This window comes from Mytilus californianus, unplaced genomic scaffold (genome assembly GCF_021869535.1).
Source record: "Mytilus californianus isolate M0D057914Y unplaced genomic scaffold, xbMytCali1.0.p SCAF_2, whole genome shotgun sequence".
In the NCBI taxonomy this organism is placed as follows: domain Eukaryota; kingdom Metazoa; phylum Mollusca; class Bivalvia; order Mytilida; family Mytilidae; genus Mytilus; species Mytilus californianus.
The window spans coordinates 3,893,150-3,919,880 of record NW_026262668.1 but is presented as its reverse complement, the minus strand read 5'-3'; the positions used below and the strand labels follow the sequence as shown (position 1 = coordinate 3,919,880).

General features: G+C 32.1%; 1 protein-coding gene across 1 annotated transcript; it reads left to right on the top strand.

The window, feature by feature from the left end:
* The first annotated feature begins 1,874 nt into the window (after window positions 1-1,874).
* LOC127729104 (uncharacterized) lies at window positions 1,875-24,027 on the top strand. Its single transcript, XM_052236758.1, has 7 exons — window positions 1,875-1,983; window positions 7,385-7,762; window positions 8,466-8,528; window positions 13,736-14,365; window positions 17,690-17,867; window positions 18,583-18,677; window positions 22,496-24,027. Exons 2-7 carry the CDS (start codon window positions 7,435-7,437, stop codon window positions 23,803-23,805), a joined length of 2,604 nt encoding a protein of 867 aa, XP_052092718.1. The 5' UTR covers window positions 1,875-1,983; window positions 7,385-7,434; the 3' UTR covers window positions 23,806-24,027.
* Window positions 24,028-26,731: the final 2,704 nt, after the last annotated feature.

The window sequence follows — 26,731 nt, the reverse complement described above, 5'->3', positions numbered from 1 at the left end:
TGTCAATCTCCAAATAAGATCATACTCAGGATGTTGATATGCGATTTATAATTACTTTTAATTACAACTGGAAAAACCATATCTGAAGACAAGAAGGATACGACCAAGTAACCTTTTCACTTTTAAAAGTAATAAAAACTATTTTTCTGATATATGTGTGCAACTGTAGACATGACTATTTTTGTCTGTATAGATTTGCATTGTTTTGCTTTCATATGACCAAAAAATTTGTTCCGTAATTTTTTTTAATCGGAAACTTATGATACCATTAAACATTCATGCTTCTAAGTATTAATGTAGACATATCAAATGTTTGATTTGTCGCCCGTCGGTTGGGTTGATGTAAAGGAAACAACACAAAGTCATATATATATATGTAATAGCTTGTTTGTATCATAGATGTATAGACAATTATATATCTCTGTTTGTATCAACATATTTAAAATTTTCTTGATCTTTTACACATTGATATTTAACCTCTTTTAAGTTGAGTGTTCTCCAACGTGTTGATTCTCGTCTTTTGGTGTCAAGCTCGGGCTGATGGAAGCTAGTTCACGGAAATCATATCACGTTCTCACATATATAGTTCCAATGGGTTGGCCTATATATAGGTGCGTGATCGGTTTCAATGTGCGATTTACTTATAGAAGAAATTGTTTACTACAAATGTACGTTTATTAACAGGAGTCTTACATAATATTGAATTGAGGGGCCAAATAAAGGTGACCGGTACATCTCCAACTGTCCTTGTTCTATGTACGTAACGAATATAAATCCAACACGGTACACATGTTTTATTAAATATCTTTTTTAACTTGTCTTTAAACTCGACTTGATGCATTATGTGAACTTTCTGTGGAATAATGTTAAAATGGATTTTAAAATGTTTACCGAGGCGACTCTCATAAGGGATCATTAGGTAGGAGATTATGTCCGTAACATTTCAATCCCAATATTTATTTTTCTTTACATTAGACACGGTTACAAGTCACAACAACAAATACATTTTTCTTTTAAATTGAAAAAAATACAGTTTAAGGCATTCCATGCAGATGTGACCTGAATCAATTAACAATAGCCAGCTAAACAGAGTAAAGTTAAAAAAAAGGTTAGGTAAGAGTGTTAAAGCTAAAATATATCAAAGATACTAAGCTTATGTATAGTTTGTTTCGCAGATGCACGTTTTGTCTACATATCCCAAGTGGCACACGAATCAAACCAGTTATCTAAGAGGGTGGTAATGCCCTTTACCGTCAGGCGTCAAACGGTCATTTTCGGCTACCGTTAGCGTCAAATTGGTTAAAATTCTATCGTGATTCGTCAAAATATCCTTATCGTGATTCGTCAGAGGTCTCAAATAATTAACCGTTACCGTTATTTTTGGAAAAATTTAACTTGATTCGTCAAAATCAGTCGATTTTTTTATCGTCATAAAGAAAGTGTACATTTTATCGTCATGCACCAAAAATTACCGTTAACGTCATTTGGCCAGATTTTTTTTACCGTTATTCGTCATGAAGATACCCCCATTACAACCCTCATCTAATAAAAAAGGGAACAGCATTGAAAACTAAATAGAAATCCTAAAATTTATTCCCAATACGGCTTAGACCATTAAATTATTTTTTTGAATAAACGATCGTTTGTTCAGCATTCAAATTAAATTAAAAATTTGCAATCTGAAAAGAATTGAAAATCATGTTTCGAGTGGACGAAAGGCATTAAAAAGTAAATAATTGTAAATTGCCTATAAAATTATTCACCAATAATATAATATCCCCACGTCGTACCTAACATGTTGTTACGTTGTACGATGTCAACATAAAAATGATGTTCCTAATCCGTCATTCATGCTTGATTTCACTTAACGTTAACCTGCGTACAGTGACTGGAAATATTCATTTTAAATTTATACAAAATGGCTTCTTCAATAATAGTGAAATAGGAATGATGTTTTATAAGATTAACTGATTAAAAGTTTCTGTAAGTATATGTCTTAAATTCAACTAATTAATTTATATTAAGTGAAAATAATTATACATCTTTATGTTTTGACGTCATGTTATCATCATGTGATTACTCATGGGACAACTACCGCTGAAAACTTGAAATTCAATTAAATAAACTTGATATTTTGAAAGTATGATCGCTTTGTTGGCCTTTTTTGTTTGAATGTCTTTTTCGTACTCAGCAATGAGCTTGTAATAGACAGGAAAAATTTCGTAAAGTCATATACATTTTATTTCTGTACAGGTAACAGTTTTATTAACCAATTGTTGTAGTAAAAGGTTGCAATGAATTGTAAAAATGTTCATATAATTCAAAGGAGAGGATATATTTACATTATGGGAGGCGGAACGCGATAGAACAGAGCGGAGAAGTAATGAATTTCTCCCTTTTTTCACCCGTTTTGTTGCCGAAATTTTTTGAAAAGCATTAAGACAAACAATGTTTCTTATTATTGCTACTTCTATATTCTTTTCATCTATTTTTTTCAAATATCTTTCACTGTCTTTTCTCTAAATATTTTATTTTATTTTATAGATTGGGGCCTTCTATCATGCTTTACAAATAACCCAATAATAATTTATTTCTGATGAAATGAAAAGAAATATACACCAGAATTCATTCTGTGGGATATTGTGCTTACTAACCAGTGTGTTAATATTAAACTATATCTGTAATTAGTAGAAGTTGTCCACTGATCTTAAATGGGATAAATACCGTTGTCACGCCTTCTCAATTAAGTCTCCTTTTACATTTGTTTTATTGATTCAAAACTGATTACACACATATATGGGTCAAATTAAGATATATATATATAAATGATGTGTAATATCATGTTTGTAAAAAAAAGACATGATTATATTTACACAATCACTTGGAAATTCTTTACGGATGTCCACTTGTCGTGATTTGAATATAATGAAGTAATTTTATTAAACTGACATGCGAAATGACGGACATACTTTTAACTACATGTTTCATCTGTAGGCGATATTAATCATAATTCCAATTGATTTGAATTCAATATAACTACCCGAACAAATAACACTTTGGGTGTCATCTTAAAGAGGCAGTAGCTGCCAAATCTATTTCCGTCGATTACTCAGACTCTCTTTTAATTTTATTCATAACATACTAAAATATTTACCAGAATTCTAAAAGTTCCATGGGAAACAGTAATCAATGCAACGAATCATAACAACAAACCGTAAAACTGACCTATTTCTTGAGACTCAATTCAAATCCCGATGGATACGATCAGGCATTTGTCTCTGAAATTTTTTTCCTATATACTTTTAGAAATATTTTCTGAGACAAGTGCCTGTGTTAATGAGCGTGTAAGGAAGGAAGTCAAATTTGTATTTCAATACTTCTTCTCCTTATTAAAATTTCTTGAGACGTCTGGAGTTCCGTTTCTACATTTCAAGTCCAAACGGGTAGGTGAAGTGATTCAATGGAATATGTGTCTTGTGTTTTAATTTCAAAATTCTCCTTTTGACGGACGGTCCATGGTGTATCAGTTTGCATTTTGAGCGTATTTTAGATATGAACGCAATATTAATAACCGTTGCGATGACACCAGAAGACTGCCGATGGTCATGTGACCCGATATCAACATAAATATAGACATTAATTAACAGAAAAGCACGCGGTCTACTTGATTTAATGTCGAAGATTAAAAAATATATAAATCATCATTTTACCTATATAAGTATAGTATTTTGTGGGCCAAGTCAGTCAGCAAAATGGTTCTTCCTGGTGGCTCCCTTGTTTCACTTTAAAATTTTAAGATCCTTTCTTTTTCATAACTGACCAAGCTTAGCATATGTGCAACCAAGGGTAAAATCAAAGATTGCATGCAAACGAATCCAAATGAGACCGAAGTATTGTCTTGCAAGACAATATAATAACAGAGATGTTTATCAGCTTATTTTTACAAACTAAACTGGCTGCTAATAGCGAATTGTTATTTCAATGTTCCACTTTTACTAATGATAGATACATACTTTATTGTTTTTATCTAAATCGTATCTAACGCCCTATTAAAGAATGCAGGATATTATGTAAGGTAGATAACAGAAGCCTTCCTTGATCGCACGATATCGATTATTCGTTGATCGGAAAATCTCAATTCTTCTCCGATCTGACACTGGATATTTGTTCAAATAAAGTATTGTTATAATCAGCTGTTGGAACGCGGAAGGTTTATTATGAATGCTTTTGTAATTCATTATATATAGCTATTATATTCTATTCTAATACACGACATAAGTATATCTTAATTATGTATATGACCAAGACCTGCACAAACGCCTGCTTATTTTCAGGAGACAAAAACAGTTTTTTTGGTTGTATTCACAAGTGGCCTCCGGTTAGATCCTGACGAAGCAAAATTCTGAACTAGTTTTTTTTTTCTACGATGCTCCAGGTAAAGGTGTACACTCTTTAACAACAATTTCCTTTCATTCTATCGTGTTTACCTTGCACTTTCTGTAAAGGTTACAATGTTATTTCCTTATGTACAGGAACAAAACGTGTATTTTATTCTCTCGATTCACCAATCATTTTTTCCTATTTTTGAAAAGTAACCACAGGAGGATAATAATTATGACTTTTGATTCGACTTTTTATTTAATTAATTCATCGATTTCTAACACAATGATGTACATGCAAATCATGCATACAACAATTAATACCTGTAGAATGATTCGACAAATCTCCGGCCTCACTTCAACAGGTGAAATGAAAGGTTATTGAAAAGGCAGATATGTATAGATATGCTAACTACAATTATATAAAAAATAATTGTGGCGAAATGACCTACATTTTTTTTAATGTTTAAAGGTTATCATTTTTACTATAGTTATTTGTAGAAACCAATGTTCCTGATAGGCATATGCTGTGCCAACTTTTACGCTATTAAACGCGTATCCGAAGAATAGATTAATAATTAGGTCACACAAACCTTTGGTTATTTGTTTCCCATTTGTTCTCTTATATAGACATCTGTTGAAAGACATACTTGTTGCGAAATGACGTATGTATTCAAAAAAGTCAAAAGGCGTTCCCTTGATGATTATTATGAAAAAGGAAACGACATATTGAGTTTGTTACTATCTAAAACTTGTCCGATCATTTTTCCAAAAGAAAGGGAGGATGAAAAAAACTATATTTGGTAAGATATTTTAGATATAGGCAACATTACTTTATCGATGTTCAAATCTCATAATTGGGGTAAGAAGAAGAACAATCATTTGTGATTTAGTCAAGTTCAAATACAGAGCTTTCTATTGTGGTTTTTAATGTTTCAAGTTTTAAACATAGCGGCTTTGTATAATGTAGATGTAAACAGAGATAGGTTATTCCTTCACATCACGGTATTGACCAACAGCTACGATAGAACAATTCCACCAACATCCGATTTTTGCCATGTGCATGGTATTTGTTATGCAGGCGGTAAGGGGGTCGGGCACTATGACATTATCTACGGGTCATCATTTTGTCGTCAAATTTGCTAGAAGTAGAGAAAGGGATAGATTGGCTTAATAAGCTTTGGAGTAACGTTGTACTCTCTTTATTCCGCAATACCTCAAATACGAAAATGGTTTAAAAAGTTAATTGTAGATCAGTATATATGTTATAGTAAATTGGACAAAATAAATTCCGACGAAATACATAATCTTTGAATTTTTACACTGTCTTTGACATCTGTGTAGGAGTACTAAAAGATTGATTGAGTTGAGTTTTCCATAATTTGTTGGCAATATTTGACATCTTGACAGATAATATTTTGTCTGTTTTAAAGATAGATTGAACCGGGAAGACATTTCTCTAAATACAAACATTCTTTATTAATAATAAAGCTGAGTTACATATTCTCCTAGTTATACATCAGTTATTTGTACATATCCAATCAATTACTTGATTTGGAACATACGAGACAGTGGAGATTAACCTTTACTGTTCAAGGACTTTCTTTGTTCTGGTAAATTAATGCAAAAATATGCAGCGATGAAATCAATTAAAATAGTAATTAAATTAGATTGCACTTGTTACTTTATAATTTTCAATTTTGTCGTAATGTAAATTTACTTTATCTTTTCATGATTATAGAGACATTTAACAAGTCCTTATTTGTCCATCTTTTCAGTAAAACTTTAGTTACTTGATATGAAGAGGCGGGAGTTTTGTCCATCTTTTCAGTAAAGCTTTAGTTACTTGATATGAAGAGGCGGGATTTGATTTCCCTCAAAGTGGGTTAAACCCTGTCACATTTTTCAAATACAAGGAAAGAGTTAATTGCTCACTAAGTAAGTTTAACCTGTCACATGATTTGGATGCATGTTCCCGTTAAGGGCATGAAAAAGAATATGTTTGTTTGCCCTAACCCTACCTACCCAGAAAATATCTGCCTTCTCAAAATCTTTTATTGTCCTGATGTGATTTTATTGTCCTGATGTGAAAAAAGTTTTATTTTTAATCAGATAGACATGAAGACAAAAAAACATCTGACACTTCAATTTCTCTTTGCCGAAAAAAAGAAGAAAATGCCTAGCTATGAAACCCACTGTGGGGCCTAATTGTCCTTTTTTATTTAATAAAGAATTTGATGTTCTGGTTAAAATCAATGCATATTTATCTTTGATAAATGTATTCATATGACCACCAGACATCACCAAAAACCCAAAACATATCTAGGTAATAAGGTGATAGAGGTCAACATATACGTTTCAAATGGGATAGAGGTCATAATATGTTAAAAAGTTGATAGAGTTCAACAAACGTTCTGCAGGTGATAGATAGTTATACGCTGTCAAATTGAGATTAGGAACTTGATGTATGAAATACACTCATGTTAAAAAGTATCACAGATAGTATTTGATTTGCATCTTTGTAATGCACCATTAGATTGATGGAGTGCTATTTGTGTGACATCCAGTGGCAAGTATTTCATGATTATTTAGACGAATACAAGGTAGATTCTGCAAAGTTAGGATTAAGACTGTCATACAAAATGTATATCAAATAGCTGATGTTGAATATGGACAGATATTTTGTCTTCAGCAGGCCAGATACGGACCTCTGGTCATATCTTTATAGTTATTTTAACAAAAAAGTTTTGCGAAAAATATAACAACGTTTCAATTTTCTCATTTTTTCTACAGAATTATTCTTTGAATTAACATAATTATTATAATTTCTGCTCTTATAAATGTAAGAGCTATCTTTTTGTTCCTTTCATTTCATTTTTCCGTTAGTGATGCAATTTAGCAATTTAAAAACGCATGAACATAACTAATGTTTCTTTTTTTATATATAAATAAGAGGAAACATAGATTGGATTTTCTTACATTAATTTTGTTCTTTCTGTTTTCAGTGAGAGAAGGATAAGTCTATAATTTTTCAAGCCATATATATTGTGACGTAATGGGCGAAGGAGTGAACCTTTCAGAAGAATATAATGACCTACCAATAAGAATACTTAGCCCTTCAACTAGACGGTTGATGTCAATTCATCTAGATCCACCAGCAGTTATACCGTCTTCACATGGTGTTCTAGGTGACATGTCTGGACTGGCAGAACTAGCTGGGTTTGAGTTTTGTCATATTCGATATTTCGAAACTAAGTATAGCAGAACGTTTGCCTGTTTAGAGGAATGGGGATTGCGGCATTCGGGAACCATCGGGAATCTACTAAAGAATTTGGTTATCATGGAACGATTTGACTGTCTCTCTGAAATTAGAGAATCCGTATGTAAGTACCATATTAGGCATAGTGTGTATAGTACGGAAACCGGTACGTGCTATGAAATTGTTTTTTTATTCTAACTCGTTATAACGACTTAGTAAATCGTTATAACAACTTAGCTAACTTTTTATAACGACTTAGTTACTCGTTTTAACGACTAAGTTAACTCGTTATAACGGTGCGGGAATTTCTCGCTGCATTGAAGACCTGTTGGTGACCTTCTGCTGTTGTCTGTTCTATGGTCGGGTTGTTGTCTCTTTGACACATTCCCCATTTCCATTCTCAATTTTATTATCGTTATAACGACTTTGCTAATTCGTTATAACGACTGAGCTTCCGTAGTTTAGTACAGTATCATAGCATATTGTATTAAAAATATATCAATATATATAACAACGGCCTCTAATGTTACCTTCTGACAATCCATAGCCAAATTAAGCAAACCTTTTATAAAGATTTAAAACTTTGATAACCTGCCCATTTTGATATGTTGAAGTATTAAAACACAATCTCGTCTTATCTTTCTATCACAATTTCATATATATATATTAATTATTGTTATTATTACTTTTTGTTGCTTTATACATTTTTTAAGAACCATTCATCTTGTTAAACATTGAAAGGGACTTTATTTAGTTTTTATCCAAAAACCAAATTAATGAATCAAATATATATACTTGCATTTTAATTTTGTACCATTGCTTTGCAGTGAGAGATATAAAAAATCACATCGAAAGGACAACACGAAATAGTGAGATGGTACTTAACATTGGTAAGAACATATTATTGATTTAATGATACTTGAAAAAAAGATTTATTCTCTTGTCAGTATTATATAATTTTATGTGTTAAGGATGTTTCCTCCTCTTGTTTTTGAATTTTCGCCATATTTTCGGAATCCTCTGGTTTTATCCATGTATTGCCATTAAACAAATTTTGCCCACTAACCCCTACTTTTCTTTTCATAATGTTATTACATATAGTTTGAAGAGCCATTTTTGAAAATCTTATATCATCCTTGTTATTTTTTCATAGTTTTTGAAAGAAAAAAGGTGCTAATGTTAAATGTATGAAAAATCTAGAGAGAATCATTTCCCGCCAAATTTTCAATTGCTAATTATACCACAAAAACAAGGACACGGACCTATAATTTTTTTCTGCTTTTTAAGTTCCATTATTTATATACTAATAATTTATAACAGTCTTTAAAATAGTTTGTTATTTTGAAACAGTGGAGCGAACATCCTTAACAAGACGTGTTTCTGGAATAAACTTCACATAGTAGCTGTTATTCTTCAGTTTAAATTATACAAACATAGTTTTAATGATTTAATATGTCTCATATCTTTTCATCTCTGGATTTATGAAGTTTCAATACACATTTGATATAAAAAAAAAATAATAGACAATTGTCAAATATGGAATGATTAAAGTAAATGAACCAATATTTATTGATTTCAAGTTGTTCGAACAAATACAGAAGATAAAAAAAAATTGAACATTTCGGAAGAGTATTACCTTCATGAATTGAATGAGATGTGTGATAGATACGCCGATGACACAACAAACCAACGACATAAATAATCAAAAGGCATTTAGAGAATAAAATACACTATGGAACAAAAGATAGGTGTCTACACAATGTTTAAAGCTGTAAATCGATAGGTTTCTACACAATGTGTTTAGCAGTAAACCGATAAATGTCTTTGCAATGTGTTAATCAATAAATCGATAAGTGTCTACCACACTAGCTGTTGTTAAGCAGTAAATCTATAATTGTCTTCGCGATGTGTTAAGCATGCAATAAATCGATAAGTGCCTACACAATGTGTTAAGCAGTAAACTGATAAGTGTTTATACAATGTTTTTATTAGTAAACCGACAAGTGTCTACACAATGTATTAAGCATGTGTTAATCAATAAATCGATAAGTGTCTACATAAAGTGTTAAGCTTCAAATCGAAATTTGTCTACACGATGTCATCTTCGCTAGCCAAGGGTTACGATCCACTTGAGAGGAGGGAAGTGGATCGTAACCCTTGGCTAGCGAAGATGACACGATGTGTGAAGCTGTAAATCCCCATTGTTTTAAGCTGTAATCGATAGGTTCCTACACAATGTGTTAAGCTGTAAATCTGTAATGTGTTAAGCTGTAAATCGGTTGGTGTCTACACAATGTGTTAAGCTGTAAACCTATAGGTGTCTTCTCCATTGTTTTAAGCTGTAAATCGATAGGTTGCTACACAATGTATTAAACTGCAAATCAATGTGTTAAGTTGTAAATCGTCTTTTTGTCCCTTGTTTAGTCAGTATGTTACATGTATTTACTTGATGCATTAAGTATTTCTGTGGTAACAAAAAACTTTCATCATACACTGCTATACCCCCAATGGTGCAAGTGTGGTTGATTATGTTGCTGTGTCGGAAGAAATTCTTGAAAATGTACTGTATTTTAAAGTATCCAGATTTATTCCCACATTATCTGATTGTCATTGTAAACTTGAGTGGGAATTATCTGCAAAATATTGTGTTCCTGGAGAAAATGATATTCCAATCCAGTTGAAAAATATGACACCTAATTATATCTGGACTGACTGTTCAGCAATAAAATTTCAAGAAACACTTTCTTCAGATACACTACAAAACTACATACTAGAATTCAACAACAGCACAATTCAATTTACTCAGACATCAGTAGATGAAGCATCATCAAAACTTTCAAACATCTTTTTATCAGCAGCAAATCTATCACTTAAACGACCTTTAAAAAAACACACAAACAAACAAAAAAACAAAAAGTGGTTTGACGCAAGTTTACAACAAGCTCGAACTAACTTGCTTAATTATGGAAAAATGTATTCAAGATTTCCATATGATCCAATTATCAAAAATCACTTTTATAAACTGAATCGTGAATACTCCAAACTAAGGAAATATAAATACAAACAATACAAACAATCATTGATTAGTCAGCTGGACTCCTTGCACGAAGAGAATCCAAAACTGTATTGGAACTTAATTAATGAACTACAGGAAAAAAATGAAACTAAAAAAAAATGTGGAGTACAACCATCAACTTTGATATCACATTTCCAAAAGTTGTCACAACTGAAAGGTGAATTTCAAAGTAGATATACAGAGCTATGTGAAAAACTGAAACAGTTAGAAAACTCAAAATGTTTCAACGAGTTGGACTCCGTTATCACTGAGTCTGAAATATCCAAAGCCATTTCACACTTAAAATGCAATAAATCATCAGGCTTGGATAACATTAGTAATAATATGATAAAGAATGGACAGACTTTCCTTTTAAAAAGTTTTCAACAGATGTTTAATACTTGTCTGTCTTCAGGTATATACCCAACATCTTGGGCTGAAGGTTATATTACACCAATTTTTAAAAACAACGATACAAGTGACCCTAACAATTATAGAGGAATAACAATAACAAGTGCAATTGGAAAGCTTTTTAATAGAATATTAAGTCTAAGACTGGACAAATTTCTTCAGGAACATAATATTATACATGATAGTCAAATTGGATTCACAAGGAAAGCCAGAACTGCAGATCATATGTTTATTTTAAACTGTCTTATTAACAAATACTGTAATTCAAAAGAAGGTAGACTGTTTGCCTGTTTTGTTGATTTTCAGAAGGCTTTTGATACTGTTATACATACAGGGATCAAGATTAAACTACTAGATATTGGGGCTGGGTCTTATTTTTATAACATTATTAAAAGTATGTATGAAATTAGCAAATCATGTGTCAAAATTCAAAATCAAGTAAGTGATTTTTTCCCATTAGATATTGGAGTCAAACAAGGTGACAACCTCAGTCCGAATTTATTCAAGATATTCATAAATGATTTGCCCAGATATTTGTCAGATACTAGAGACCCAGTTAATGTCAATGACAAAGATCTACATTGTTTAATGTATGCTGATGATATTGTTTTATTATCTACATCAGCTGAAGGACTACGAGAAAAGCTGGGAATGCTTGATAAATTTTGCAAAGATTGGTGTCTCAATGTGAATACTAATAAGACAAAGGTGCTGATTTTCAACAAGGCAGGCAGACATGTAAAACAGATATTCACATTTCAGAATATAAATCTGGAATGTGTTTCAAAATACAAATACCTAGGTTTATATTTAAGCTCATCTGGTTCATACAGTTATGCTCAAAATGAACTATACAAAAAATCCCTGAAAGCTCATTTCAAATTAAGGAAAGATCTTTTATCACTTAATCCTGATGTAAAAACAAGTATTCATGTTTTTGACCACACTGTAAAACCTATTTTATTATATGGTAGCGAAATATGGGGGATGTTTAATTCTCTTTCCTCTAAATGTAAGAAGGAAGATATATCTTTTGAAAAATTATATTCAGGTTTACCCTGTGAGAAACTTCATATAAAATTTTGTAAATTTATACTTGGGGTACACAAGAAAACAACAAATGCTGCAGTGTTATCTGAACTTGGAAGATTTCCAATATATTTTAATATTATAAAAGGAATGTAATTGTACTGGTATAGATTAGAGAATTTAGGTAATAATTTTCCTCTTTTAAAAGAGGCATATACACAATCAAAGACACTACATCACATGAATATAACATCATGGTATGGTTCAATAAATGTTGTTTTTAAAATACTTGGTATTGACTATACAAATGCCATAAATGCTCCATTTTGTGAATCCTTATACAAATTTAAGAAATATATACAAACCAAGCTATCAATATTGTTTATTAGCTGTTGGAAAAAACAAATAGATAAATTTTCAGACAGTAAACTGAAAACCTACCTTTTATATAAAACAAATTTTGGTTTTGAAAAATATCTAACATTGATCAAGAATTTTGAACTTAGAAGAAGTTTTACTAAATTACGTGTATCTTCTCATAGATTACAAATAGAATTAGGTAGATATCAGGGTATTCCCCGAATTAACAGAATATGTAATAAATGTTCTTCCAATACTGTCGAAGATGAGGCTCATTTTCTATTTGATTGTAACAAATTTGAGGATGATAGAAATTGTATGTTAGCTAGTATTGCACAATATAATTCTTATTTTAATCATATGAACAGTCAAAGCAAAATTATCTGGTTATTTAGTGTAGAAAATGTTGAGTTACTTAAAATAATATGTAATTTTATATACAAACATCTTCCTTAGTGAAGATTAGTTAAAGGAAATCTATGTGTGTATATACATTTGATTGGACATAGAAAATTATATTCATCTGAATATCACAAACATACTAGCCGATTAAAAAAAAAAATAATTGTTAAGATATATTATTTATTCAAATGTTCTCTTATATCCTTGAGGCATCGTCCCCTGGTATCAACTGCATTCAAGTTACCTATGATGCTTCCTTGTTTGCTTTTGATACAGGTAGGAAAGAGACATTTACACACATTTTACATGCCTATGGCCCATAAGGTATCGCCCCCTGGTGTCAGCTGCCTTTAGGAAACCATAATGCTTTCCTATTTGCTGCTGACACAGGATGAGTCATGGACATGTTTAATTTCTACTTTCTTTTTGGCTAATTATTATATATTTAATTGATCCAACTTTTTGTGTACTATACATATGTGGATATCTATTTTTCTTTTTTTCTTTTTGGGCTGCTTGTTTGTTATCTATATCAACCACACTTGCAATAAAATGCATTAGTATTAAAAAAAACAACATACTATAGATTCTTTATCTACGTATTCTTTAAGAACTTAAATAGTTCTTGTTTAACTTTTTTTTTTTTTTTTTTTATCTCATTGTTTGTATTGTATTATGAAAAAAATTATTGATGTTGTAATGTTTATGCCCTTTGGGGTCCATAATTGGAAATAAAAATATCTTATCTTATCTTATCTTATCTTATACTAAAATGCTACAGAGTAAACCTAATAGACGCAGATCATTTTTGTGACTAGTTATATTTGTTTTTTTTTTTAGGGAATATTGATAATGAAAACAATCTTGGTTCAAGTACCGCATGCAAAACTGTAACATCGTTAAACACAGATCTCAAAGTTGTTGGTGAAAACAACTTGTCAGATAACTGTTTACCATCGATAAACACAGACAAAAAAGTTATTGGTGCAAATAACTTCTCCGATAATTGTTTACCATCGTTAAACATAGATAAAAATGTTTTTGGGGAAAACAACTTATCCGACAACTGTTTACAAGAAGATGAAGGCTATAGGACGTGCTCGTTAAATGATGAAGAACTTCGATCCTTAATAAATGGAAACGAAAACGAGGCAGTGAATCTTCAACAAGTGGATAGTGTTGAGAGTACAATAAGTAGAATTAGTAGAGAGAACACATCTATTACAGATCACAATAGGAATGAGACAACTAAACTTGCCAATATTAACAATACAGGAGACATAGAGATAAACATTCGCTGTGCAGTTGAAAATAAAAAACGCGGGACAGTTGAAAATAGCAAAATCAAAAAGTTAGATAAGGTTGAAGACACAGAGAGAAGCATATGTGCAGATGATGGAGTTCGTTATCTGGTACCGCGACCAGTCAGTCCAGTTTATGAAGACGATGGATTTCTAACTACAGACGATAGTAAGTTACATTTTCATTCACAATTTATAATTTATCATTGCTAATGCTTTTTGTGGTATCTGTATAACGATGATGAATTATTCATCGGAATTTGGAGTATTTTTATATCAGTTCTAATATGCAATATGACTAAATGAGAAGTACATACAGTAGTAGAGATTTACGGAAAGTCTCGGTACCAACTTTGACAGGTCAAATGTAGGGGAAGTCTCAAAATAAAAATAAAATGCATTATGATACTAGCATTTCAAGGTAAAAGTTGCAAATAACTGTTAAACACGATCTTACAGAACGATCTATGCAATTAAATAAGGATTGCCGTCGGTTCTGTCTGTCTGTTCACAAGTCCTGCTCAGGTCATGCACAGGTCTCCACAATTTGTCTGAGTTTTTGTCTATGGTCCCTCCAAAATATGATAAAATACCCATCACACTGTATTAATTTTTCAGGTCATTAATGGCACGTGGGACAATAATTCTATATTCCGCAATGATGCGATTGAATTTTCGACACTTCCGTTTCTGGTGATCGGGTTTCTATTGATTTGCTGACACGTAATGGCGATTCCAATTTGAATAATTCTTATCTCCTATCGGCATATATTTTTCCGGGAAATTTAGCCGTGCTTCAGTCCAATTTGTCTTATCATCACGTACTACTATGTGTCATTTTAAAGGCCTAAAATCCGCTTTCAAAGTAACAAAAGTTTCCCTCGTTGTCAACTATAACTTGCGTATGTATGGCGTGGTAGTGACCATGACCGGAAAAATACATTTCTTGCGACTCAATTTGTAGCCTGTATATATATTTATGCAGAAGTGCCGTCTATTGCACCGACTGCAGCAGGGAGTCTAGGCCAAGTACCTCGTTTTCCCCTCCATTGGTTCAGAGCAGGCCACTACACGAAAAACCCCAAAGCTCTTTGAAATATTGGAATACATGTAGTAATTTCCGCTTGAGATGTTGTAACCCTAACGTTGATAATCAACCAGAGAAAACATGGTATGATGGATGCGACCGAATACACATTATATACAACATAACCCGATTTTCTATATACAATTTCACAAATATTATCCCCCTCTTGTAAGCTTACTTGGGCCAAAGGTATTTGTAAGCTATTATCATGATCACTTGTCATCCGTCGTTGTCCTTTGTCCTTTCCGGCTTAAAAAGTATTTGAACCAAGCTTTGTAAATAACTAAAGAGTGCTCTTTAGATGAGAGGTTACATTACAAAATTTATTTCTGACAGCCCTAAGTATCTAATATAGAAATGGTCATTACAGCCTTTGAGTAGTTAACTTCTCGTCAAAAACTACTAAATGCAGGTTTGAAATTAGATGGTAAGAATGTTCCTGATATTATTCTCCACCAAAACTGGCACTGACTATTCCAAACATTTTTAAAACATGGCCACCATGGGATGTGATTGGCTGACAAATTTTCGTCAAACATTTATTGGCCCATTAGCTAAAACCCTGATCGGTCATTTTCCCAAATTGTGTCTCATGGCACATGAATTGTCAGAATGGCTGCACAGCCTCTAATTGGTTGCCACAAATTTTCAAGTAATTTTTGCCAGCATTGATTATCTGTTCCCGTTTCTCCCACTCCCCCTGGATAACTAACCTTCCCTCTATTTTCGTATAGATCTGTTGAACAGGTAAATATATTTATCAGAAAACGGGATTTTTTTTTATTTGTGTATACTATGACATTGTAGTTGTAAAAAAAATCATATAGAAATTCTTAACTGGCTTCAAATACATGAGTACAGACATGAGCTTGTGACACATTCGATTGAAATTTAAATTTTGCTGTTTATTGCCGGTGGTGCGATACATACTACGACCATGGAGACTCTGGTTTTATTTGCACAAAAAATACCTTATTAATCAAGTTCGCCGCAAAATTCACATTTGAGATGACCCATTTCGTTTTACTTGTCAATGTCGGTGTCAACAGTCGGTGCTGGCACTTCCGTAAACCTGTAATAAGAGAGCAGCCGAATAATAAAAACAGCCAAAAGACAGCAGAAGGAAATAATATTATACAGTAATAGTTGCATTATGATAACGAATCTGAACTAGAAATCATAATGGATATAATATTTCATGAAATTAGGCATATACTTATTCAGCCATTTCCCTAGTGACATATTAGTAGTTTGTTTATGTAATATAATTGTTGACACTTTGATATGTAACATGAACAGTAATTGTTGACACATTTGATATGTAACATGAATAGTTGACACTTTAAAATGTAACATAAAAAGTAACTTTTAACACTTTGTCATGTAACATGCACAGTAACTGTTGACACTTTGATATGTAACATGAAAAGTTGCCACTTTCATATATGTAACATGAACAGTGAGTGACTGTTAACACTTTGTCATGTAACGAACAGTAACTGTTAACACTTTGTCATGTAAAATGAACAGTAACTGTTAACATTTTGTCATTTAAAATGAACAGTGACTGTTGATACTTTGTCATGTAACATGAACAGTTGACACTTTGATGTGTAACACGAACAGTTGACACTTTGATGCGTAACATGAACAATTGACACTTTGATGTGTAACATGAACAGTTGACACTTTGATATGTTACATGAACAGTAACTGTTGACACTTTTAATGTGGATTTATCATTGTAAACACTTCATTTACATAGACAAAAAAAACTTTGGGTATACAGCAATGAGACAGCAACCAAACGACATAAAAACGCAAAGACATTTAGAGATTATAACATAAACTACCACGATTCTTACAAAGTTGTCAATAGAGACTATCAAAGATCTGCCATCAACGTCATTTTTTCAAAATAAACATGAATAACAAAAGCACTAAGCTGGCGGAGTTGCCCCTCTTTTTTTTAACAACGCCGACTAGGGTATTAATACAAGTTATATCAAAGAACTTAAAACAATCGGTTCAGAAAAAGCGTTAAACTCTACAAAAAATTTTGACAAATAACAAATACACAATACACGATTAATAAAATAAGTACTAGTATATGAGTATTATAGTTATATATCAAAGTGTTTTCTGAGACTTAGAGAATTATAAGAAGCTATGGATTATAAGCAATAGTAGTTTGCTTATGTCCATATCTCATAAATTCATTTAAATGATAAAGGTCAAGGTAAAAATACAAACCTTAGGAAATCGCATGAACTCCAAAAAAAGAGTGAGAATAGGTGCATCGACGGGTTAACATCTCCTGCTGTGCATGTACCGCCCACCATGCGAATGTAAAAATAAATTAAATTAAGTTGATCAAACTTATCGATTATTTGTTTTTATTTTTAGGGGAAGGTTTTCTAAAAAGATATTCTGCTTGCATTTGTTGTGCTGATGAAAATATAAATCTTGCTAATGAAATCATCATGAAATACAAAGACCAGAACGCTGATTTCTTTTTGCCACAGGAAGCATTGCTAAGTGGAAAATACGAATTTGAAACCTTAGCGGAAGTCATAGAAACAAGGTAAATTACCTATTTATTCCATAACGGTGAAATATGTTTTATGTTTTCCCCCAAGCTCCTCCAGCATGAAAAAAAATAGATATTACAAGCACCATATTTAATATTGGGATATCAATCATACTTTAAATATGCATTTAATATATATTGTGTTCTATTTGTCTGTCTTATCAATGCATCAATCTGTATTGAATTTCTGTTCCGACTTTTTTACTCCCATTTTGCTTTTGGTATGTCCATATGAGAGACGAAGTCATGCACTTTTGTAATATACCTTATTATTTAATAACAAGGAATTTTAATTTCTTTTTTTAACGTTTAGATATTGGAAAAATTGTTATTAATTTTAAAATTGAATTCCACTTATAAACACATGATAACAATTATTCTGCATTTAAATAAAGATCACAAGATATAGATTCCTTCTTCCTCAAAATCAAATATTTCCTTATTTCGTTAGGGGTTTTCCAAATAATATTTTCTGTTCACTTTATTACAAAATAATTTTACATAGAAAGTAAAATGTCTAGATTTATGAATTTAATTTCATTTCTTTCCTATCAAATTGATAGATTCCATATTTTATAAAGCCTTCTCTTGTTTCGTTGTCAATGATTTATCATATTCGGACATAAACCTTTCAATTTTACATCACACAAGGTGACAATTTGCATTTAATTGTCAATTATTCTGTAAGTGATTCATAATATATTTAAAGGTGTGACAGCAGACTTATAGTTATTCTCTCTAAACATTACCTTACCAGTCCTGCTTGTGTATTTGCAACACAGTTTGTCAAGACACTCGATCCAGGTAAGCCTTTACAATTTTAAGAGCGAAAAAAATTATGCCTTAGTTACTAAATGAGGGCGATGGGAAAAATTGATATTTTGGACAATATCTGCAAAAGAAAACATACATATAGACGATAAAAGGAAAAATCAAATTTTTTTTATTTTGGATCGTTGCTTGTATGCCGCAGGGCGATGATGCTTTGTCGCTTTATGCCGCCGAGCATTGATGCATCATCACTTTTATGCCGATGAGAAATGTCTGAATCTGCATACAGTACATAATTGAACTTTTTTACTGTTAGAATTTAAAGAAATTAAGTGAACACATTTGTGTGCATTGGAGGTAATAGGTTACCATTCCGGAGAATCTGAGTCATCCGGTTTGTGTTGGGATTCGTGTTGTCTAACCTTCAAGGTTTTGTGTGGACTGCTATTTGTTTTTGTGAATATTGTTGGTCTTCTTGTCATTTTCTTTTGACCATAGTGTTGTGACTGACCTTTGATATTTTCTCCTTTAATAAAGCTAATATTGTTTTTTTTTTCGTAATGTTAGATATTAATAAGGTTTCTTGGTGTATTTTTTTTAACCGTGTAAACGGTCAATTAAAATTGCATCAATTTGTAAACACATTTTAACTATCTCTTTGTATTTTCCAAAAGGGATAAGGTTTGGTGGGGTCATGGTATAGGAGCCTTGTCAAAATTGCAAACTTCTTTTTTTCTTTTCAAACATATGTCAATTTTATTATTAAAGATCAGACTGACACATCTGGTGTACTGTGTACACGATGATTATATTTGCTTATAGTTATTTTATGTTACTATGAGGAATCTTATTTTTTTTTATGAATTTCAATACTTCGATTTAAACAGACCAAAACATTTCATTATCATTCATTAACCATTGCAATCAAATTATACGATTTTAATCATGCCAGTATTAAAGCCTAGCTGCTGATACCATGGGGAATTATAGCATGTGTAAGTCACACAACAACGGTAGCAAAACTGACGATAAACCATGTCGAATGGCTTTTTAAAAGAAAATCATAAAGCTGTTAAAAAGATTTCATGTCAGTCCTGGCTGAATAAGTATTGCATTTTTCAAATTACAAAATTATATTGATTTAATGTTAGATATTATGTATCTATTGAATGTTAACAAATATAAAGTACATGTAGTATAAATAATTTCGTTTCCGGTTGTAACTGTCTAAAACAGAAGATTTACAATTCTGAAGAACATTGAACTATTTGTAAAATGTAATATATGCGTTTCGACTCTAGTAAGTTGTTTCTTAAGAATGCCCTCAATATTTGAAAGATAATCTTTTTTTAATGGATAAATCATGAACTTTCAATGGTTATTTTTTCTTTGAAAAAGTCGTTGTATTTCAACCGAGTTGAATTTTATTTTTTTAGTCCGTCGAAGGGGACTTTAGGTTTGCACTCCGTCCGTCTGTCCGTCCGTCTGTCTGTCCGTCCGGCAAATCAGTTTTCCAGACTTTTTTTCTTCGTGCTTGAATTTATTGATTTGATATTTCGTTTATTGATTTATCATGACAAGTTACAGGTCAAGTTTAATTTTCACGATTTTAGCCTTTCTCTTTGTTCAGTTGAAGCCCTTTCCCTAGAATAAAATTTTTGATGAAATACTTATTAATTAGTAGATTTCTGTTCGAAGGGAAATGACTCATTTTTTAAAAGATTTAAAAGACAAAATGACATTTTCAATTTTTTCCTTTTCTTTGGTAAATTGTTTGAATAATTTAGTGGACAGGTAGTTTTGTTTGTCATTCTTGAAGATATTGATTTGATAATTAGTATATAGTTTTATCGTGACAATTTACAGATCAAGTTGGAATTTTGTTCCAGTCTGATAATTTTGTGCAGAGTTATGTATGGTCTTTGGACATAGAAAATTCACTTAAATAATCAGTTTTCAACAGTTTTTTTCGTCGTGTTTGAAGATTTTGACTTGATATTTTTGTGTAGTTAACACCATGACAAGTTAGAATTTCGTTCCATTACAATGAATTTGTAACCGGTAGGGGACTATGTATTGCCATGCAATACTCACAGAATGCTTGTTACTCTAGCAGTGTTCTTTTTTCCATTTTTATGGCTGAGGAACTAAAGATATTTTTTTAATTCGATTGATTGAGTTTTAAAACAATGTGTAATACTATTGCTTTATGGAACACAGTAGGTGTCACAAATTTTTAAGTTGTAGACAATGTCAAGAACCTTTAGAATGTTTGCAAAACATAGCATATTTGCCTTTTCGGACATTAGTTTCTGAATTACTGTAATGCAGACATACAATCTTCATCACGATGAAGAGACGATGGTGTATAAATACAAACGAAGCTATACATACAACCTTTCAACGGTCAACTTTTCACCGATTATGTTTTGGGTGAAATTTTCAAACTTATCAACTTTGATTTTATCAAAACTCATGCAATCATCTTTGTTCCGACGACTTGATAACAAAGTGGAAGGTACCCCCAATGAACTTATTGTCCCGTAGCACTGGTATTCCACAGACTGGTAGTAACGCATATAGCGTTAATAGATATAAGAAGATGAGGTATGAGTGCCAATGAGACAACTCTCCATCCAAGTCACAATTTGTAAAAGTAAACAATTATAGGTCAAAGTACGGCCTTCAACACAGAGCCTTGGCTCACACCGAACATCAAGCTATAAGGGCCCCAAAATGACTAGTGTAAAACAATTCAAACAGGAAAACCAACGGTCTAATCTATATAAAAACGAGAAATTCATAGGTGTATCTAATACACACAGAAACCACTGAATTACTCCTGACTTGGGACAGGCACACACAGAATGTGGCGGGGTTACTAGGTCACATGCCAACCTCTTAAAGAAATTTTGAAAAAAGAAAATGATTGAAACATTTTCTTAAGGGATACTTTATTTAATTCAATAATATTCAAAACTAAATTTTGAAAACCGTAAATGAATATCCAACAAAGACGAAAGGATAACAACAGGTTACTACATGATTTTCAACAATGAACAAAACCCATACCGTATAGTAAAGAGCTTTAAAAAAGGTCCCCATATGACAAAGTATAAAAAAAAAATAATTCTTAAAAGAATAGGTTAAAAGAACCTTATTTATTTGAGGAAGTAAAAAAAAAAAAACTCTATTAGGTATGGCTTTTGTTCATTATTCAAACTGTTTGGTATTCCTTTGTTGATTAAATCCACGTCATTTGGACTCTGTTGGATAGTTGTCTCATTGGCAATCATACCAAATCTCCTTAGTTTATATAATTGCAAGGAAGTATCTTAGAAAAGGCTACGTAAAGGTAAAAAAATAAGTTTTGTGTAAAAGTTTGCTATGATTTTGAATGTATCTTATAATCGCATAAATCAAAAAAAGAAACACCTAATATATCGTATAGTATTACTTATCTCCCTTTGAACGCGCATTTTAAATACATTTGAGATCGGTCTTAATTTTGATTTTCTAACTGGAATCTAAAAACTTGAAGCAAACCCATCATCCCTTACTTTTATTCATATATATGTATATTTATTTACAGGCTAAAATCTAGTAACATAGGTTATTGACATTAATTATAGGGCGCCATTAAATTGAATTTAATTTGTTTTTTATCAGAAGGTTAACTAATAAAAATCAACGTTTGAAAGGACGATGTGGGTGTGGATTGTAGAGTAAAAGACTTTTTTGTGGTATTTCCGTTTAGTATGTTATTATTTTCAACATTATTTTCATAATATCACCATCACATGACAGTTAATTTGATTCACGATATGAATATTTTATTGGTATTTTTTCAGATGCTAAACGCAGAAAGATTATTCCCGTACTCCTAGATGAAGATGTATCTTATCCCCGTGTCTTACGTGGCATCAGCTCAATTAAAGCCCGGCGGCTAAAGTTTGGACATGGATTTTGGAATTTACTGGGTTCGTCGTTACGTCTAAAAAAAGTTATAAATGATGAAGAAATAAACAATGCCAACAAACTCAACATGAACAGTTTCGACAAAACCGATCAATTTTGTTTACACAAACAGTGTGATGCAACTCAACAGATGGAAAAGTCTGAAAAAAATAATTCATTCCAACAACAAATGGATCATTTAAATTCTACGGAAAAAATGTCGTGTGTTCTGACTAATGATTTTCCATCGGATAAACCTGCCATGAGCGTTGCTTGTTGTGATCTACCAAGTGGTGCCTCAGGAATATGTCAAAAAGAACAATATGCGAGTCTTACAACGGGTAAGAAAGACAAGAAAAATCCGGGACTTAAAACTCTTAGACGGATTATGAAAAGTTTAAATATCATTGACCGGAAGCCCAAATTACAATACACAAAACGTTCTCATTCGACAGGAGAGGCTATACCGCAACCAACACACGCACATGTAGAGCCGAGATCACATTCTACTAATGTTCCTCCCACAATGGATACATATTTATCTGATGAACTGGCCCATACATGTTCATCACCTATTTTTAACATATGTCATACAGAATCAGAGCTAACACTTTCAAGTGATAGCGATACATTGTCGGCGCAAGATAGTACCAATAACTTGTCAAGCTGTGAGTACAGTGAAATAAAAAATGACCTTTCTAATGATTTGCAAAATTTGCATAAGAAGAGTAATGCTAATTCTTCTGGTCAATCAAGTGGTCAAAATATTCTTAGCCCCAATATAGAACCGCTATCGCCTAAGGATTTAACAACTGAAACGAACAATCTTGATTCAACATCAAGACAACCAGCACGTGATGATAATGTTATACCAGATACCGGATCTACGTCATATGATACCACGAGTTTATTGTCCGAAGTCACAAGTTCAGATAACAATAGCATTGTTTCGAATTCTAGAAAGGAATCGTTAGACAATTGCAGTTATGCATCTTCCTTTCGACAAATGAAATTTGGGAACGACAGTCGGCAGACCTCTTTCGAGAGTAATAGGTCAGCTTCGTTTGACGGGAATAGTATGACGTCAATCGAAGACAACATGGCTGCTGATAAACAAACAGGATTTTTTTCATGTGAACAAATTGTCAGTAGTGACAAAGGAACTAGAAGGAAATCAGGAGTCGTGTTTGAAATTATGCTGTAAATAAGTACGTGTTTCTTTTGATTCGAAATAAACAGACCATGGAAAAATAAAGGAATAGCTATGTATGATAAAAAATTAATTAAATGGCATATATGTTTATAAAACAAATTCGTTCTAGTCCAAAATATGTAATCTTTGTTTGTGTGCGCTAAATTAAAATGTTCAATTGTGAAATGCTTGTCTGTCACAAAATGTTATATCAATACCATTGTATCATAGTAATCTTTGAATTATTTCATTTTGGTACCGAACAAATTGGATACAAATGAATGCCAAGCAACGACTTAAACTCTGAAAACACATTGCAATTACCTACAGTGTGCAATTAGATTCGTTATACATTACCAGTCACATAATGCACCACCGGACACTTGTGTGCAGCATCGTAAGTTATCTTAGATTGTTAATGTCTGTAGCGAGTTCAATGTACATTCAACTGACCAAGTTGAACGCTAAAATAATCAACAAGACTTGGACGAAATGCACAGACTTAGATTCGATAAGTTTCCCTTTTTATCTTTATAGAATGTCATGAATTAAAGAAAATGTGGGTACACATAAATGAGATAGCAAACAAACGACACAAAGAACCCAAAAGATAGCTTGAGGTCATCATAAGGTCTACTAATATTGACAATATCCTCACAGTATGTGAAATTCTAAACCAACCACGATCCGCACAACCGTAGAAAAATTGGGACTGGAAATAAAAACTATGTGTTTTGCAATCAACAATATGTTCATCAAAAGACCAAAGAAGTTGTGATTTAACTGAAGTCGATTCTGACACAGTTCTTTATTTTGGATAGGTATAATTATGAGAATGTAGTGGAGTTATACTAATTATCTAACAAATCAGCGCTCTTCTATTAATCTTTATGAATTGATTAACTAACTTACATCGATGAACTTTCGATAAAACCAGTTAGGAAAAGTACTGGACAATAGACAATAAAAACACCAGAACCAGTACAGCTATACGAACTTTCTTGAACTTTGTCTTAGTTGATATATATCTGCTTTTTGGCTCATGTCTGATACCAAACTTTGCTCATAACTATGTGTTAACAAAAGAGAGGCGAAAGATACCAAATGGACATTCAAACTTGTAAGTCGAAAATAAACTGACAACGCCATGGCAAAAAACGAAAATGACCAAAAGACAAAAACAGCATACAAAACACAACATAGAAAACTAAAGATTTAGCATCACGAACTCCACCAGGGTGATCTCAAGTGCTCCGGAAAGGTAAGCAGATCCTGCTCCACATGTGGCACCCATTGTGTTGCCCATGTTAGTACAAACCCATTGATAAGTCTAATTTAGTAGGTCACATTCGGAGTAAAGAGGACGGGATTGCGGTGACGACTATTTGAACATCTTTAGAAAGATGCCAGAACTTTCCCGAGTTTAGATATATTATTTTCAATGCTTAAGTTATATATGCGACACATCGTTACAATAAAAGGTAGGATGAAAAATACCGTCAATTATTAATTTTTACAAGAAACATTATAGTTAAAGATATTGAGATGCTGATAACGAACTGATCAGCACGAAAGGAGATCTGAAATTTATACAAATATAGAAGGTTTTCAAATCATAATGTCAGTCAGATTTGATCAAACCACATAAATGTTTAAAAGTATGAAAACGTTTAAAGTTATCGTTTCAGAGATGGAAAAAACATTTCGAAAATTTGCAAATTATTTCTGGTGGAAAGGGTTTTTCGCCTCATAGCGAATATATACAAAGGATATTTCAAACATTATACATGAATATATATAGATTTTGCAAGTTTCCACTTGGTTCGATATAATCTGAGCAAATTTGGAAGTCTATCTATACAGCATGTCTGAAGAGTTTGGTCAAATTTTGTTGAATATTTAAGCTGTCAATGTCATGCGTCCTTGTATTTTTGTGGGAACCTAATTTCTGCCGAGTCACCGTGTAATGTGATCAAACACTTAATCATATTCACAAGTATTCCTTTGTCTGTCATTTCGGGGCCTCTTATAGCTTACTAAATTGTATGGGTTTGGTTCATTGTTGAAGGTCATATAGTTGTGACCTGTGGTTGTTTAAAATTTCGTCAGGTTACTGTTGGATAGTTTTCTCATTAGCAATCATACCAAATCTCCTTATTTCTATATTCCTATTCGAATAGCTGGGTTCCTTCTTGGAAAGATAATATCCATAAATTAAGAGAAATTATAAAATAACATTACAAGAGGACAGAGATATACAGATGATGGTAGATTTGTTGTTACAAGAGGACAGAGATATACAGATTATGGTAGATTTGTTGTTACAAGAGGACAGAGATATACAGATAAAGTTAGATTTGTTTGTTTTTGTTTGATATTTGTTGTTATATTTTGGTATGTTTTTTTTCCAATTTTCATAACTTTTCTTTTAATTTTCTGGTGGGGGTGGGGGGGGGGGGGGGGTAGGGGGGGGGGGGGGCATCTGCTTATACAATGTGATTGATAAAGATTTGTATAGGTGTACAATTAAAACGGTTATATACATTGTTTCTTTTCTATTAAATCGTGCAAAACGTACAGTCAGAGTCAAAATGTTTCATGTCATGCATGAATGTTATTTGTATGGTACATTAATATGTTGAATATCTTGCAAATATATGTATATATATTGAATACTATTATGTAAATTCTGGTTAAAAATGCACTTTTTTGTCAATGTATATGTCAAAATTAGTAGACATGATAAAATCATATACTTTCTTTTAGTCGTTTATTACAAATGTTCAATGGAGCAGAACGACCAAAGATAAGTGATGTTTGCAATTATCTAGATTTGTCGAAATTACTAAAGGATATATAGCAAATAATCATTAAATTTTATGATGCAGCTTTTAAAGATTTCATAAACAAGTTTTTTTTATAAAACGCTTTAAAAACA

Coding starts and splice junctions, on each gene's coding strand:
- LOC127729104 (XM_052236758.1), top strand. CDS start 7,435: ATGGGCGAAGGAGTGAACCTTTCAGAAGAATATAATGACCTACCAATA. Junction 7,763..8,465: donor TGAAATTAGAGAATCCGTAT/GTAAGTACCATA, acceptor ATTGCTTTGCAG/TGAGAGATATAAAAAATCAC. Junction 18,678..22,495: donor TGTCAAGACACTCGATCCAG/GTAAGCCTTTAC, acceptor GTATTTTTTCAG/ATGCTAAACGCAGAAAGATT.